Source organism: Pyxicephalus adspersus, chromosome 7 (assembly GCF_032062135.1).
Source record: "Pyxicephalus adspersus chromosome 7, UCB_Pads_2.0, whole genome shotgun sequence".
In the NCBI taxonomy this organism is placed as follows: Eukaryota; Metazoa; Chordata; class Amphibia; order Anura; family Pyxicephalidae; genus Pyxicephalus; species Pyxicephalus adspersus.
The window spans coordinates 4,031,853-4,050,697 of NC_092864.1; the positions used below are offsets into that span (position 1 = coordinate 4,031,853).

General features: G+C 42.5%; 2 protein-coding genes across 5 annotated transcripts in view; both read left to right on the forward strand.

Annotated features, from left to right (window-relative positions):
• Positions 1–7,331, forward strand: part of LOC140334846 (nuclear factor 7, brain-like) — a 9,583-nt gene extending 2,252 nt beyond the window's left edge. The window contains exons 2-7 of the mRNA XM_072417113.1: positions 835–1,007; positions 1,962–2,426; positions 2,918–3,013; positions 4,434–4,667; positions 4,752–4,774; positions 6,101–7,331. Coding sequence (XP_072273214.1) covers positions 835–1,007; positions 1,962–2,426; positions 2,918–3,013; positions 4,434–4,667; positions 4,752–4,774; positions 6,101–6,491 — 1,382 coding nt within the window. The 3' untranslated portion in view covers positions 6,492–7,331. The remainder of the gene's footprint in view (positions 1–834; positions 1,008–1,961; positions 2,427–2,917; positions 3,014–4,433; positions 4,668–4,751; positions 4,775–6,100) is intronic.
• LOC140334838 (nuclear factor 7, ovary-like) overlaps positions 59–18,845 on the forward strand; it is a 52,701-nt gene continuing 33,914 nt past the window's right edge. For all 4 annotated transcript variants that reach the window (XM_072417090.1, XM_072417091.1, XM_072417092.1 and 1 more), the window contains exons 1-2: positions 59–180; positions 18,651–18,841. In XM_072417090.1, coding sequence (XP_072273191.1) covers positions 72–180; positions 18,651–18,841 — 300 coding nt within the window. In that variant the 5' untranslated portion in view covers positions 59–71. The remainder of the gene's footprint in view (positions 181–18,650; positions 18,842–18,845) is intronic.

Below are 18,845 nucleotides of genomic sequence, written 5' to 3' on the forward strand. Positions count from 1 at the left end.
AATATATGCCTCTTCTCTCTCTGTATGGCATGTACCGTATATAATAGCATATAAGCCTCTTCCCTCTCTGTATGGCATGTACCATATATAATGGAATATATGCAGATGATTCTGAGGTGGTGAAAACCAGAATAAACAAGCGGGCAGGAAGAGAGGAATTCTATGTGCATTACATTGGCTGCAGTAAAATTGCAGTAGAAGTAAAATTTGAGTTCACAGACTTACTCTGCTTCATCACAGTGCTTCGTTAATATTAACCAGTATTTATGTCACCAACATATTACGCAGCGCTGTACAACAAATTTGTAAATGTAATTTTTAGTAAAGATAACTTGCGATCTAAGGAAAAGATCTAAAGAGCAGAAATTTACTGCTGCCTAATGCTGCTCTGTAGAAGAGAAATATTCAGAGACTCAGAAATTTCCCAGAGAGCTGAAATCCTCTGCCGCCCTCCATTTACTGTATTTTTCGCACTATAAGACGCCCCTAGGTTTAGAGGAGGAAAATAAGAAAAAAAATATTCCGAACCAGTAATTTCCGACTCAGACATTTCCCGGAGAGCTAAAATCCTCTGCCGCCCTCCAAATAAGATAACATATATACAACATGTAACTGCTGTGTCCTGTAATGTTGGGGAGATTTGCAGGGGAACCCACCATGAGCATTGCACAGATCAATAGGTCCAGAAGGTTTCCAGAGCTGTAAAATTTACAGCAGGAATGTAAATAATGAACACGTCAAAGTATTTCTAATGGCTGCAGATTGTTATATAGCCAACGTTTTTATTCTTTTCCCTCTTACATAACTCTAATATGAATACATATGTTTCTGCAGTGAATTGCCACCAAAACGAGTGGGTGGACAAAACCCGGCTGGTGCTCGTCAAACAAGAAGAGGAGGAGGAGGAAGAGGAGGCGGAGGCAGCAGCAGCACATGAAGCTCTCCAGGAGGCGTCAGGATATGAAAATCAATCGGTGAAACTGGATGAGGATGAGCCGAAAGCAAAGGTAACCTCAGACATGAATGTGTCCATCTATTAGCTCAGGTTGGGGTGATATATTCATTGGCCAGATCAAACATCAATTCAGTGTGCTTGGTGTCCCCATCTTGTGATTATTATTATTATTATTAAACAAGATTTATATAACGCTAACATAATATCCAGCACTGTACATTAAATAGGGGTTACAAATGACATACAAAAATGTTATTTGGCTTATATTCGAGTACATGGGTACTTCCTACCGTGTTTCTCCGATGATAAGGCATCCCCATCAAATAAGCTACCCCCCCGATTTTTGCTCAATTAAAATAAAGCACCCCCCGCAAATAAGACATCCTCCGATACCTGATGCTGTGTGCCTCTGTGTGACTCATCGATGCTGGCTGCAGTGCAGAGTGAAACTGAAAGTAACTTCAAAGGACAAGCAAGCTGCTGATCCCTGCCCTAACAGAGTCTGTTACTCAGCCGTAGAAGCCAAAAAAAAGTGAGTCAGTGATCAGAAGGGGACAATCAATGGCGCATGATTGATCAGAAGGGGACAATCAATGGCACATGAGGGATTTTCAACAATAAATGTGTACTGTAGTGTTCTTCATGGAAAAATAAGACATCCCCCTGAAAATAAGACCTAGGGCATATTTTGGCATTTCAAAAAATATAAGACAGTGCCTTATTATAGGGGAAACAGGGTATGTATAATTAGTTTTTGTAAAACTATTTTACTGCAAAACAAAATCATGTCGTTATCTATTGCAAGCATGCTATCGTTTTTAAAGGGGTCTGCACATCCTTGTATAGAGAACACCCACATACATGGAAGCTGTGTTGGAATATTTTTTTACCAGTTTAAAAAAATCCTTCATGTAGATTGAAACAAAATAAACCGAGTCTTGTGTATCACATTTATACCCCTTGTTGCTTTCAAATATCTCTTTTTGTTATCTTCTTCCTCCTCCAGAAAATCAAAGTGGATCCTCCGGGGAACAGCTCTGTTCGGGTCTCTGATGATCTTGCCGAGGAGCTGACCTGCCCGCTGTGCAATGAACTCTTTAAGGAACCAGTGGTGGTGAAATGCGGCCACAACTTCTGCTGCGGCTGCCTGGACAAGGCCTGGGCCGGTCAGGATTCCTTCACTTGCCCGGCCTGTAATGAAGTCATCAATGATAAGAAATTTAGTAACAACCGAGCCCTGGCTAAACTAGTGAAGAAGACTGCAGATGCCTTTGCAGTGCCTGCTGCCGTCTTGACTCCTGCAAAGAGCGTAGCTAAGGAAAAGCCCCGCGTGAACTGTCTGGTGCACGACGAGAAGCTGAAGCTTTTTTGTAAGGACGATGGAGACCTGAGTTGCTTTATCTGTAGGGACTCTTTGAAGCACACTTACCACAGTTTTCTTCCCATCATGGATGCAGTGTGTGTGTACAAGGTAAGTGTTGTACGTAAGGATATCCATAAAATACACTACATGGCAAAACATAAACTATAAACCTATGTGATCGATCTTCAAAATCACGATGACCACCTGCCCCCATCACCCGTCGTCCTCTCTAGTTTTTTTTGTGAGGACGGGTATTGATGTTGGATGGGAACACCTGGCTTGCCATTCTTAATCTCACTGGCCACTGGGTTGAGGTCAGGGCTCTCAAGTTCCTCCACACAGAACTGGTCCCACCATGTCTGTATGGAGCTGGCTTTGTACCCCGGGGCACAGTCATGGGGGAACAAAAAGGGGTCCCCACCAAACGGTGACCAGAAGGCTGGAAGGACATTTGTCTACACAGGGAGTCTATTCTAGTCACTGGGAATATCTGAACTCTGTATATATTTTGGACCTGTTGTTTCATTGTCCATACGAAAGGTTATGGAATTTTATGGATTTGATAACCTGTCTAACATCATTTTTTTTCTCCCCTACAGACAGAGCTGTCGACTTTAGTAACTCCCCTTGAAGACGCCTTGAAGGTGGCTGAACAGATGGCTAAAAATCAAAATGAGAAGATTGTAATACAAAAAGTAAGGACACCCTTTGCACCTTGTATATAGCTAGTATTCATCCCAGAATATTTTTAATCTAGGTGGGAAGAAGCAGTAGGCCGGTGGCTGTAGTGTTGGTTCCGCTGTATCGTGACCTAACTTTTCAGTAACCACCCAAAAACAGTTGGGTGGTCACTGAAAAGTGGTGGGTGGTGGCTGGGGGGAACACAGTGTACATGTATAAGTGGGAAGCACTCATATAGTGAAGACCTCTAAGCCGTTAAAACAGCCAAAAAAACAACAAAAAAAGCCATAAAAAAAACCCTTATTTGTCTGCCTTCTGCTCTTAGGCATTTATCTAGGAAAGACACGTGCTGCGGGTGAGGAGTTTAGACTGTCATATAACAATAGTTGTGACAGAGCAGTGAAATGACAATTAATGATTCAAGGAAGAATACGAATGACCCGTAATGGTACATGTCTGTATAGATATATTGGTGTTGCCTTTTTAAAACAAGGGTTTTACATTCACAAATCTTCAGTTAACTGCCCAACGTGTCCCCAAACCACCCTCATTAGTCTGTTTGTCATGTTGGGGTCAAGCATGACTTCAATAAGACAAGCAAAGGACTTCGTTTCCTGATCTCTGACTCGCCATGCTTTTTATTTTTTGCCTTGTCCACTAATATTATTACACGGTATTTATATTGTGCCCATATATTACGCAGCACTGTACAAAGTCCATAGTCTTGTCACTAGCTGTGATTTAGAGGAGCTCACAATCTAATGGCCCTACCATAGTCATATGTCATTACCACAGTCCAAGTTCAATTTTTGGGGGAAAGCCAATTAACCAAACTGCATGTTTTTGGGAATGTGGGAAGAAGCCCACACAAACACTGGGAGATCCTGGAAACTCCATGCTGATAGTGTCCGGGCCGAGATTCAAACCCGAGACCCATCGCTGCAAAGGCCAGAGTGCTAACCACTGAGCCACCATGCTGCCCATCTGCCATTATTAAAGGAGAGGGGCTTTGCTTCCTCAAGTCGCAGTAGCCTAGTGATTTCCTGACTAATAATGCAGCAGGAAAAGTGTAGGAAAGGCAGATCCACAGAGTGAATAAAGCAGAAGTGGGGTGTGCCTGCACCCTGCAGATTTTCAATACAGCCCCAACCAGAACAACATGTGACATCACTTAATCTAACACCAAATTTGATGGGAATACAAATCGGTGCCTTGGATGGTCTCACATTGCAGGCATTCAGCTATAATCCCAGAGATGTGTAGTGTCACACATCAGTATAGGCAAATGGTAGATTTCCTTCACAGTGCTGCTACAATTACCTTCCCAGATTTATATCACTCAGCAAATTTTCTCTTTGAGTTTAGTTCAACTTCAATGGGGGTGAGCATATAGCAGTCTCCTAGCCGGTTCACTAAACTTCTCCTCCTTTACAGACAACCATGAAGGAGTTTCGGGAGCACATCGAGTCAGAATTCCAGAAGATGTACAATTTTCTGAAAGGAAAAGAGCAGAAACTGCTGGAGAAGCTCCAGGAGGAGGGCGAGAGTCTGCTGATGGAAATGGAGGACAATTATGCCAAAATAGAGGAAAACATAAGCTGCATCAAACAGAGCATCGCCACCACCAGTGAAAAACTAAATGACACAGACTCGGTTTCTTTCTTGACAGTAAGTGCTTGGAAGTGAATGTTTATTATCTGCTTCTCTTTGTATCCCAACATACTTAGTAACAGTTTGTCATTTTTCCTGCAGGATATCAAGATGCTACTCAAGAAGTAAGTGTATGCTTTTACTTCCAATTTTTTTCTACTTCCTCTCCTATGAAAGCCTCACGGTATATAATGTACAGCTACACAAACTGGCATTTATTTAACATTATTGTCTAGGTATTTGATGTGTACTGACCCTGCTTAGGGTCTAGGTGAAGTTTGGAATGGGAACATGGTGGGCACTAGGTGCATGTTGCTTGAAATGATTGTTCAGGGACTTTAGAATGAACTATCGCTGTACTGTTAAGTTCAATAGAGACAGAAGGCCTTTTGACCTGCCTGTCATTAATTTTTTTTTAATTTGGGAAATTAGTAACAAGCTTGTGTGACGGCATTAGCTGCAGTCTGACATCTCAATGCTGTGCAGTCCTCTGATCCCAGGCGGAATCGGAGTTAGAATAAGGCCTAAGGTGGCAGGAAAATTTTAGGTCACACTGGGTGTCATTAATGCATTAGTATAATACAGCATGATATTATTATTACACAGTATTTATATAGCACCATCATGCGCTGTACAAAGTCAATAGTCGTGTCACTTAAGCTACATACACACTTCCAATTATTATCGTTGGAAAACGAACGACGAACGTTCTTGCACGATATATATGAACGATCGTATAGCACCGATCCTGCACATAGAGTTAACGACACGATCGTTCGTAGATATTGTACACACAATAGATACGATCGTTTGAGCGATAGAGGAACTATGTGCACGACAGGAAAGTGAACGGACGTTCGTTCATCACGCATGCTCTGAACATGGACGATCAACGAACGACCGTACACACGAACGATGTTCAACGATCGTCGCCCAATCCGATCCGTCGGTCCGGTCGTTCGTTTCCAGCGACTTTCCTCGTTCGTCGGCGTCATTGGTTACTTTTTTACGAACGATTTTTTGCCCAATCGATCGTTCGTCGTTCGATTGGAACGATAAAAATTGGAAGTGTGTACGCACCTTAACTGTCCCTCAAAGGAGCTCACAATGTAATGTCCCTACCATAGTCATATGTCATTAATGTAGTCTAAAGGTCAATTTTTGAGGGGAAGGCAATTAACCTCACTACATGTTTTTGGGATGTGGGAGGAAACCCACACAGACATGGGGAGAACCTGCAAACTCCATGCAGATAGTGTCCTGGGACCTAGCGCTGCAAAGGCAAGAGTGCTACCTCTGAACCACCGTGCATGGCCCATAATCCATTTGCAATATGAACACAGCTTGGGTAGTGGGGCTGTAAAATGAAAATAAGTTGGATTTGGGCTGTAGATGTTCTGCTGTGTCCACGTCATCTCTTACTATAACACGCATTCCCTTTTTTCTTCCAGGTGTCAGGATCAGCAGAAAGAGGCCTTGTCCTTTGAAAACACCTTCATTGACAAGGAGCTGAACATAGAAACTTACAAGGCACCTGAAGTAGATGGACTTCTTCTAAATGGGGATATGGGCACTAATTTTACACAAACCCTTTTCAAACAGCTTGTTGACAAATGGTGTGAGAGACCACCGCAAGCTCCGCAATTTAAGAGCCAGAGGGGATATGGAAGAAACAGAGGGAGACTGGGGAGTAGACAAAGGGTGAGGGGGGGGTGTAAAGATAGAAGTTACATGTGTTTTAATTGTAGGCAGTATGGTCACTGGAAGCATGACTGCCCCTTGCCCGATTTTATGGAAGGGGGGAGACAACCAGGCCTGGGTTACGGTGAAGTATACTTTTGATTGAAAATCAATAAAAGAAATCACAATAGGGTTGTCTAGAAGGAGACCCCCTCACGTGTATGTTATGGACTACTCATAATGGTCTGCAATCACAGCGAAAATGAGACTGACCAAAGCCCCCTCGTCAGCCCTGGCAATTCGAAAATACGGTGCAGGACACCCAAGGTGGGAACAATATATGGGCGAGGGGAGACAACCAGCCCCAGGTTACAGTGAAGTATCCTATTGACTGGAATCAACAAAAGAACTCACAATGGGGCAGCCTGGAAGGAGATCCCCAAATGTCTATGTTATAGACTACTCATAATGGTCTGCAGTCACCTTTTGTTTCATTGCATGTTAATGGGGTGTTATCCTTTCTTGTGGACAAGGGGGACACTAAATTGACACTCCGAGCAGATGATTATGATGGTCCTTTGACGAGATGTGATCCTTCTATAGGTAATAATGGGGTCTTAACACCTACATGGGCTACCCACCCCACTGTAAGAAATTATTATTATTTTTTTAAATACTTTTTTTGAAAGTAACAATATAAACAAACACGAATAGAAGAAAATATGAAACGCTAAAATAAACAACAAGTATCGACATGAAAGACATAGCGCATAAGACGAAATTTTACACCAAATTATTCCTCTTGGTATACAATGACTGCAAAATGTATATATTAAAATGCATAAGTATTTTATATTAGTAACATATTACAAAAATGTATCGAAAGAAGAAAAGAAATAGGGGAGAAAAAGAAGGGACAGAGAAAGGGGAAGGTAAGTATGGGGAATAAATGGTTAGGAGAAGAGGGCTGTATGGTGATGTAAATAAAAACACAAAAAACAATTTATGCTTTCTGTATTATTACAAGCAAATAATGTATCCCCATATAAAACAGTAATAAAGAAACTGGACAAGGAACCCTCAAAACAAATATTTTGCCTCGTATAGATACAATTGCATAGCGTTCCATATAACAGAATGGGCTAACTACCGCTTCCCTTTCTCACTCGGAGAGTATTAAGTATAAATGTAAACCCTCTGTTGAAGAAATGAACAGCTTGTGGATCTTTATGGATAGCATTTTCAACATTTCACCTTTTCCATGTACATTAGGTTGGTCAGATCATTGTAAACATCCCTAATAGTTAGAGGAACGGTTGCAACCCACGCTCGCATTATCACTCGCCTTGCTGCCAATGGACATATACTGATCCACTGCCGATGTATCAACAAAGAACTGTTACCACTGGAGCCGTCATCCCAGTAATTAAATAACATCAGCTGGGGATCGAATGAAAGTTTAGATGCCGTAATTTGAGTTATGTATTGAACGTGTAAATGTGCCAGAGAAGCCTTGAACTCTTCACATTTTGGATAAAATGTCCCAAGGATGGATTTTTCATGTCTCGCCTAGGGAATTGAAAGCCTATATACATGGTTTTGTCGCCACACTTATTCCTTCTGGAAAATCTGTAGCCCACTTTGAAACATCAAAGGATTCCAAGGACAGAATATAAAGATTCATTATTATTGCATATGTTGCTGAGATAGATGGGTTTGGAAATGTAATAAGGGAATCCAATGCATTAGCGTCCAAGTGAAGACCTGTATGGAAACATAGTTCTCTCCAGAAACTCGTCGCTTACATGAGGAAAAATAAATCTTTCTCCGACAGATTGTATTTTTCAATGCGATGGGAGTCCCTGTGTGGTTTGAACGATGTGTCATGAAACAATTGAGAACAACGCATTGGACCATTGTGTTTCCTTATAATCCTCTCCCTGTGGAATATCAGGATTTGCATATTTAGAGAAATATGGTGAAATAGACATCTGAAGATTTTTTCAAACCACCAGACTATCCCCGATTAATATATTGGTTCCCAAATACAATGGTAACTTTGCCAAAGGACAATGTAAGATTTGATCTGGATGCCATGGTAAACATACATTACACTACAAATCGTAATCATCATATTTAGAAGAGGCATTTAACAAGTCCACTATATAGCGACACATGCAGGCTAGATTATAAATACATATATTGGGTAATTGCATTCACTCTTGGGCAAATATAGTTTGCTTGATGCATTTCTAGGGTGCTTTCCTTGCCAGAGAAAATGGATTACAGCTAAAATCAGCATTTGTATATCCTTTATAAGACATGGTATGGTTTGCATAGGATATAATAATCTGGCAAATCTTATTTTGAATAGGTGTATTCTGCTGAAGAGCGATAGGGGCAACGATTCAAATCTTTTTCAATTTACTATACAATTTCTGAAAAATTGGAGGGTGGTTCAAATGGTACAATGATGAGGAATATTTCCCAACCTTAATACCCTAATATTTGATGGAATCACATGCTAGTGTAAAAAGTTATATAGATCGCTATGCATTATTGTGTATATTTGTTATGGGCTCACTTTTCAAAAAAACGATTTTAAGGCCTGAAAAGTCTCCATTAATTGGAAATATTTCTTTGATACGGAGGACATCCTCTTTTGGATTTGCCGTAAAAAGCAAAATATTGTCTGCATTGATTGAGGTTCTTATTTCTCTTATACTTATTTTAATCTCCGTAAGATCAGGGTGTGATTCCAAGTACGGAACCAGCAGTTCTATTTTTTAATTCTATTTTCTACCTGGGACCTAGCGCTGCAAAGCCCCGAGTGCTAACCCCTGAGCCACCGTGCTGCCCATAAAGTCCCCTTCCACAATTTTAGTGTCAATGGGGTCTTGCAATAGCCAGGACATTAGGTCTTGAACATACCCAGCAGTGGGATTATTAGGTGCATATATACTGTATAAATCTAAGGGTTTGGCAGCTATATTCTTAGAAACTCAGATTCTACATCCCTCGTCATCATTTTCAGTGGAAAGTTTAGTGTGAGCAAAAGATTTACGAATCTAAAAAGCTACCCCAGCTCTTCTCCCTATAGAGGACGATCCATGTACTCCCCCACCCATAGATGTTTTACCCTAACCAGATCAATTTGGTTGAGATGAGTCTCTTGCAGTAATACTACATCTGCTCTTTATCATTTAAGTTGGCGAAGGACTATTGTACATTTAGCTGGTGCTCTTAGACCATTAACATTCCAAGATACAACTCCCATAAAGTAAGAAATAACATTAGGTTTTGAACTGTATTAGTATCATTATGATTGGGGAACCATGTGTACCATTTGCCCTCTTCCCGCCATTTTAATATACAGAATACAAGGCTATTGAACCAAACGTACAATCACTGCACAAACCTAGGAATCTGGGATGGGAAGATGGAGAAGGGTCATCACCTACAAAGAGAAAAGAGAGAAAAATAAAAGTAGCAATACTCAAACTTTTGTTGACTTTACGTTATTTCTGAGATGTCATCTTTGTTGTTGCTTCTAGGTGGAGCTTCCACATAGCCTAAGGGGATCCGCAAGGATGTTTTGCATAAAATCCCTGTAAACTCTTATTATTGAATTGTCCTGGTAACTGGTGTATGCAGCTTGATAACTTGTGTGTTCTTAAGTTGCCGAGCTGATGATGGTGACAATTGCAGCAGGTTACCTAATAAAGGTGTTGGAGCTTCTTCTGCTTTGATTGGCTCAGTGAAAGAATGATTAGTCCCATCTTTAAACAAAAAATGCAAGGTAGCTGGGTAAGCCATGTAAACCTGAGGCATTGCTGATATAATATAGCACATATTTTGGTAAAGGCTTTTCGTTTACGAGTGACTTCCATGGAGTAATCTGCAAACAGCATGACATGCTTTTCAATTTGCAGGATATTAGCCGCATGATATGCCCGAAGAATGGCTGTACTGTCTGCGTAGTCTAGGTAGTGAACTATCACTGGAGAGATTTTCTGTTGGCTTTAGGTGGGCCAATTCTATGAGCTCTCTCTACTTTGCAAGGATTTGACAAACCCAGAAGATCAGGAATGGTGTTGGAGCAAATCCTCATGAGTAGGCCAGCCTTTTAATATTCTGGTAGGCCTATTGTCACACTTACTTCTTCCTCACTAAAGGCCAGACGCCTCACTCCTGCGCATGCGGGCAGTTCTGACGCTGGGCGTGTCTCCGTTTCCAAGCTTTATCAATTTTGTCCAATCCACTAGCCAATCAGAAAATAACCTCTTGACCGGCCCTGGCTATTTAGCTAGCTCACACACTGAACTATTTGTTCGTGCAACGTATCTCAATTGGGCTGAGCCTCTAGTTCTGTTGAGCTTGTTCCTGTTCACCTGCTGCTTAAATCAGCGTTTCCTCTGTCCAGCTCCTGCCTTAACACCTGATCCAGTCTGTTGGTTCCCAGCCAACTTCCCTTTGCTGTTCCTGTCTGTGGATATCCTCCTGCTGTTTCCAGTGTCTCCTGTGACCCCAGTGGCCTCTGTGTCACCGGTTTCTGTCTCCTTGATCCTTGGCAATTGACCCTTGGCGTTTGACACGTTTTGCCCCCTAGTGGTCTTGTTTCTCTGTGCGTAACACCTATGATGCATAAATTGTTCCAACGGGAATGGTTTTCTGAATCCTCTACTCGATTAACCAAAACCATCACTCGATTGTGCATTATTTGCATAGTGGCATCGGTATTATTCGTTGCATCTTCCAGGATACTGACCATTTTCCAATTGTGTGACTTTTTGTGCCTGGGATAGTAATTCTTGCTTTATATCTTGAAACTCTATGCTTATTACTTGCTCTACTGCTTCTTGTATGACCAGATTAAGTAATCTGGTCACCACAGTGGCTATTTGTCCTTGAGAGCTATCATCAGTTAGAGAGTCTCCTGCCATAAGCAACTCCAGCACTCCCTCTGAGGATGGAGGAGATGCGGTGGCCATCTTGGATAATGGCTTTAGTGATTTGGGCTTGCATTGCTTACTAGTTTGCCGGGATTGCGAGTTGCCCGTCTGGAGATAATGATCCATCCAGAATCCCCGTTGTGTGGGTATGTGGATTCTGGCTTTTGGGCCACAAGCTGCTGGGATTTGGAGATTTAGAACGGCGGATTCCATTTGGCACTGCAGGAGGTCTTCACAATCAGGCGCTGGACCAGACGTCTCAATTATTGACCTGACTGGCACCATTTTTGTTATAAACCACCGCTAGCTTGTTAATATGATAGTTGGAAGCCTCCATAATTTTCAGACAAGGACAGTTTTTCTCCTAATGATTACAAATTCTTGTATAACTGTTATCTTCACACATGACCTTGGGGTGTTCTAAGTGAGATTTTAGTGCAAGGGAGTAGCTGGGGCCGATACAGGAATTTGCTTGGGGAGGGCTCCCAGATGGTCTGGGATAATGAGCAGTTCCTGTGTAATAACGTATAAACACTGGAGCTTTTCAACAATAAAATTGTAATAGTTAACCATCCACCTTGTGTGCTGTGGTTTCTGTTACTGGGTTGGTGCCTACCCTGATCTCCTCTCTGACCTAACTGGCAGTATTGGACATTGGTCAGCTATGCCAAAAGGTCAATCTGTTGGACAAAACCTTTTTTTGAACAATAGGAATAGCTGACTTACAGGTTCTGGGGGGTGATATCTTCAGGTGACACCCATATCCAATCTCTTCCCATAGTTTGAAAGACAAAGAGTGTCAAAATTTTAAATAACTATGGGATATCAAGGTTGTCCTTTGGATAAACTGTAAATCACATGTGGATACACATACATAGCAACACAGAATGTGATATAGAGGTCACGGCACTCCAATGACCTCCACAGTCACCAGAATATGAATGTGGACATTGGACGGGAGGTTCCCAACATGGAGGTGCAGCTGACAAATCTACAGCCAGTGTGATGTCATCAATATGAACCAAAATGGTGAATCTGTGCCACAACGAAAGAAAGGGGGTCCAACATGATACCAGCAGGTGTACAGCTAGCATGATACCTGCACGTTCACAGGTAGCATGAGCAATATTCCCCCACCTACTAGATTGTAAGCTCTTCGGGGCAGGGTCCTCTCCTCCTGTATCACTGTCTGTATTAGTCTGTCATTTGCAACCCCAACAACACAGCCTCCCTAATTTACATATTATAATGAGCATCATTAATATGGTAATGAGTCACCAACATAGGATCATGTCAGACCACCACACTGACAAGCTGACACAGGATTAATCCTTGCATCTTCATCCAAAATTTAGACGTGATTGCAGTCTTTAAGGGGTCCTCCAGACTTAAAGAAAGACTACTACCAACTACGCATCTCCTGAGGAAGCCACACGGCGAAAGGCGTCGGGATTAGGGGCGAATTACCAATTCTATAACATGGTAAACATGGGTGCGGGAATATACCGGTCTAGTTAAGGTGGTCTGGATACACCCATTGAACCCATGGGTCAGGACCATATATGATTTGTATGTATTGAAGGAATTGCTTCTAATCGCAAATATTCAATACAAGTTTTTTTTGCCAACAAACCCAACTTCTCTATTTTTGTTCATATTTTGAAAATTAGAGTCAATCTAACAAAACCAATACCATACTTGGAATCCGAGCATCAAACATCACCTAAAATGACTTTAATCTGTTTGGCAAGAAAATGTTTGTTGACCGGTGTAATTAGTGAGATGATTCCATGGACTTTCCAACGCAGACGTCATCTCTGCTCGCAAATATCCAACTCGCCCCTTATCTTTTACAGTTGCCCCATCCTCATACGCCCTCCAGGCTGCTTTACCCACCAAAGATAAATATTTATAATATCTGTGGGTTCAGGCACCCCAAACCCGGCAAGTACAGGGCCCAGGGTGCTGATTGGACAATAAAAGAGAGGCTGTTGGTTGTTGAAGTCTTCCTCTGCTCCCAACCTGATGATAACAATAATAGATCACAAGGGAATCCAAAAAATGGCCGCTCCTGGCAAAAAAAAAAACAAAACTTTATTGCTATGCTATGAAAAAGACAAAATAATGGCACAACCCCCCTAGCTGTTTACTCACCGCCCCCTATCTGACATAACTTCCGGGCGTTTAGCGGAAGTGTCCTCTTCCGTTAGTGAGGGCGATGCTTCTTGTTGGTTTTCCTCGCTGATCTCGCTCACTAGCGCTCCCTGTCGGTCTGCACTCTGCCTTCCCCTCTCGTTGCTCTCCGCTCTGTTACCAGGCTCCGCTGAGGGGAGTCGGTTTTAAGGCCACCCCGGGCTTTCTGAGAGAAGGCTGCGCAGCTTTAAGGGCTTTGCTCGCATCACGTGACCGCCGGCAATTGCTGCCGCAACTCAACCGCGCGAGCCGGAGACGATGTCTGAGGAGGACCGGAACCTCGAGGAGTCCATGGAGGAAGAACATGGAATAGAACTCGGACAGGACGAAGATGAGGAGGAAGATGTGTTCACCGTACAGGTGGGGGCCACCTACTCCTGTCAGAGAAAGGACGGCACCTACCGTGAGTACTTACCTCGTGACCCCACCTACTACCGTATACTGTGTAATACACCCCACCTGCCTATCATTACGGCCCCCTTCTGTGTAGGCTTGGCCTACTGTGTCTCCCTGCTCCAAGCTGCCTCATGAATGTCTCCTCTCCCCTCCATGACACATTTGTGTCACCCTGACCTGTGTGTCCGGTGCCGTTACCTGTCCTGTGTGTCTGGTGTCAGGGCTGTGAGCGGTGTCTGGGCTCTGCACGCCGTGCTCTTCTCTCTTGCTGACCATGTCGTCTGTGTTGCTGCTGAATTGCACTGGAAGGCAGGGCTGGCTGTGCAACAATATTCGCTCCATAAGATGCACATTTTCCCCCCACCTTTGGGGTGAAAAAAGTGCGTCTTATGGAGCGAAAAAATATGGTTAGATACGGTTATATATATATATATATATTTATTTATATACCTATATCCGTATTATATATATAACACTGGTGTCTGTGTGTGTGTATATGTATGTATGTATATGTATGTGTGTGTGTGTGTATATATATGTATATGTATGTATGTGTGTGTATATATATGTATATGTATGTATGTGTGTGTATATATATATATATGTATGTGTGTGTATATACCAGCGCATGCGCGGGTCCGACAGATGGTCGCTTCCTGAGTCGGCTCCACTCTACACTGGGACCTACAAGGCTTTTTCAGGCTCATCAGTAGGCGATTCCGGTCCCATGAGGCTTTCTAAGCACGGGCACAGCAGCGTGAGGTCTGTGGAGGAAAATACAGATGCCTACTCGCAGCAAACGCCGGCAATCCCGAGCGACAGTGCAGGCAGCCTTAGCATGTGTTGCAACTAAAATGGCGGATTCTTCCCCTCTCCTGAGTCAGGAGAAAAGTGATGGCTCTAGTGAACCTGACCTGTTTACAGGGAGCTCTCCTTCCTCATTACCAACTGTCCAGCACCAGCCCCCAGATCCAGAGAATCTTTTTAACAGATTTCAAACCCTGCTACACCCAGCCTTGGAAAGTACGGCTGAGTAAATACTGACCACTTGGGTGTTGGGTCAGCGTACAGTACGATTGGAGGGGCACATGGATGATGCCACAATGGTCCCGGAGGGCCATGAGGAGGACATTGAACATCTGAAACAAGAGGTACTGTCCTTGCACTATAAGCTAGAGGATCTAGAGAAATATTGCAACCAAGCATTTTGTAGCTCTCCAAAAGTTTCTGGACAATTTTTGTGTAATTATTTGCTCGTGTGTTTCCAAGAAAGTCCTTGACAATGGCTTTGAATGATAACCAAGCATATTGTGTATCTGTGGGAGGAAGAGGAGGGAGGGAAAGCCAGGCTTTTGTAGGGCATCCAGAGTTAAATTTAAAAACACAAAATTTTATTGTTGCAACAACATAGTTTAAAAGATTAGGAGCTGTGTCTCAATAAATGAATCCTAGGCTAACATATAACCACTAGTTTCGCAAAAAAAAAAAAAAAGCAATATAGTTTAGTATCATACTAGGTTAGCGATGGAGGTAAGGTGTCCCACCCGACGCGTTTCGCCAGTACCGGGCTTTCTCAGGTTTAAGGGGAGACTTAGTATTATTGCTGAGGCTTTTTACCGCATTAGGAGCCTTGTGATACCGAATTGCTACTTGTAAGTGATTTGATAGTGAGACCGATATCAATTTGGACGTACTGCTGGTGTTTCTAGATGTCCAAGTGAAGTGAACAGTATGATAGAAGCTTGAAATGTTTATTCCAGGACCTTCATATGCACAATGGTTATGACATCTCTGTCTGTCTTAAAGTGTTGTCTTCTCGTATGTAGTATTTTAGTTTTGGTATGTGGGTGAGTTGCAGGCAGCCGTCAAATATTGATATTCCTACGTAGAGCAGCGCACAACCTCTGACCACACTGTCTTGCGTGTGAATGAATACCCGATACAAATCCACGCTACAGTAATCGCAATAATATAAGCGGTAGAGAAAACACTTGATGTGATAGAAGACAACTGACTGCACTTTCAGAATCGGCATACATAGTGTAAATAGGCTTAAAAATTGAAGTCAACAAAAAATTTGTTCAAAATTGTTCCCCAGTGTTATTTGCAAGTCATGGAACAACATAAGTTAAGGCAGTTTGCCATGCAATTTAAATGTCAGCTATACGTATACTTGATACCTGAATGATACTCTTCTTGTGATTTGTTTCAATGCCTTGGTCCTGGTGTAGAAGTCACTGTGTACTTCTGCAGTTTCTAGAGATATCCCTCGCGATTGTCATGGTTGTGGGGGATATGTCTGGTAACATTTTTGGGGCGACAGAGGTATTTCTGTCTTCCCTTGGTTGCACTATTTTGTTGAGCCACCTAACAAGGTGGGTGCAGGGTGGTGATAGCAGGTCTCAATTCTGCACCGTCTGGGCGTACATGTTAGGTACTGTGCTTTTTGTCTTGTTGAATTGGTGTTGTCTTTGTCTTCCCTGTTCTTGTTCTTTTTTTCCCTTTTTTTATCTGACACCGGACAGGTGACTTTTTGTACAAATGTCTGTGACAGAGCCATTCAACATGTTAATAGGCGGCCTGTGTATGTGATGAAATGGTAATATCAATACTCTCCCTCAATGTGCAAGGATTTAATTCCCCAGTTGGTTGGCACTTTAAATGATGCTAAAGTAACTCTAGTGTCTTATTATGCACCTAATGATAACCCTCCTTGGTGTTATGTGGCGATACCAACAACCACTTGATGCCGGGTCCTGATAGAGTGTGTCTACGGCTCCTACCAAACTCCGAGATGCCACTTCATCTAACAAGCAAAATGGGGCTTTGGTCTAAACTTTTGTGCATGGGTATCCTCCCTGTATGCCTTTCCTAAAGCATTTATTCAATATATGGGTTACCGCTCGGTGTATTTCCCCATAGGCAGAGGTACCAGGCAGGGATGCCAGTTGTCGCCAATGCTTTTTGCTCTGACAGTCGTACCTCTGGCTAAAGCAATCTAGGAACATGCAGATATTCACGGTATAGATCTGAATGGTAAGCAACACAAGCTCTGCCTTTTTGCAGATGACATCCTTCTTAGTCTGACAAATGCCATGGTATCCCTGCCTACTTTGATGGAGGTTTTAAGCCAGGTATTCTCTGGGCTTCGATTGAATAGCTCAAAATGCAAGGCTCTTAACATTACTTTGCCGACCGAAGTGGTAAAGGCACTTAAGGAGCCCTTCCCTCTTTCAATGGGGATCAAAACGGCTTAGCTACCTGGATATTTTTTTATCTTCATCCTACGACTCTCCATACGCTGCCAACATCCCGACTTAGTGAAGCATCTGGTTGGTCTACTTAGAATCCTGGAAACCATATTATATTTCATGGCTAGGACGCATAGCATCTATTAAGATGTCATGACTCCCTAAATTCCTTTACCTTATGCGAGTCTTGCTGATTGCTATACCTACTCATGTTATACAATACCTACAGCGTAAGATGTTGGAGTTTATTTGGGCCATACAGTGAGAATCTGGGACTCTACTAAACATAACGGTGTCCTAATCTCTCGCCACACCCCAGGGGCCCCTATTACTGGGAACCCGATGTTCCTGCGAGGCATGGAGACGTTTTGCTTGGTGGGTGGAGAAAGATCTTTACAGACTCCATCTCTTTATCAATCCATTTGGGATACTCTCCTTTCGTGATAACCATGAAGCCCCTCTAGCGGAGCTTTTTCGGTACCTCCAAATCAAAAATTATGCCCAGTCCAGGCTGGGAAAGTCCACCGGGTCCCTTCAACATGACTTGGTTTGAAAAATTGTGTGTACAGGACCCAAATCCTAAAGGAGTTTTATCAGCTCTGTATAGCAACCTGGTGCAGAAAATGATGTCCACTCCTTCCTATATGTCTAGATTGCCCACTGTAGTATTAATGCATCAGCGGTGGAAGCCAGCTATAAACTGATGTTAAGGTGGTACATGGTGCCATCTAGGCTTGCTAAGTTCCAGCCAACCTGCTCAGGTGATTGCTTAAGGGGCTGCAACACTGCGGGAACTCTTTATCATGTATGGTGGGAGTGCCCCAAAGTGAGGCAGTTTTGGACTAGAGTATATCAAATGAACTATACTATTGTGGGACGCTCCTTTCCTAAATGTCCGGCTGAGGCACTTTTGAATTAAAAACTTTCGCTCCTCACCAATAATCAATTTAAATTGTTAACATATCCGTTCACCTCAGCCAAAATGGTGCTGGCCAAGGCCTGGTGGTCTGCAACTCCCAACATAGAACAAGTTAAGAATTAGGAGTCTTGGTGAGAGCTTTACTAACCGCTTCTGTACCTAAATTTCAGAAAGTATGGTCACCATGGATTGAATACTATATGCCCATGGGCTGGGATAGCTCAGTGGTGACTATATAGTCATATGTATGTTTTTGGAAAGTGTCAGTTGATATTCTTAACTGCTTGAACAACCTTCTTTCCCTTTTTCCCTTACCCCCTTGTTTTCGTGTTGTCCTTGTTATATGTAGTATGTGATACCCATGTTTTTTATGTGTATATGTACAAACTGTTTACACTTTAATGTTTATTGCTACTTTGTTATTTTTGTATCTGTTTATTACCTGTATTTTGTATAAAGCCAATATTATTTATAAAAATGTATTTAAAAAAAGAGATATAAATGTTGAACATGTGAAAGTATTTCTAATGGCGGCAGATTGTTATATAGCCAATGTATTTATTCTTCACCTTCTTGCCTAATTCTAATATGAATACATATGTTTCCGCAGTAAATTGCCGCCAAAACGAGTGGGTGGACAAAACTCGGCTGCTGCTGGTCAAACAAGAGGAGGAGGAGGAGGAGGAGGAAGAGGAAGAGGAAGAAGGGGAAGAGGAGGCAGCAGCAAATGAAGCTCTACAGGAGACGTCAGGATCTGAAAATCAATCGGTGAAACTGGAAGACGATGAGCCGGAAGCAAAGGTAA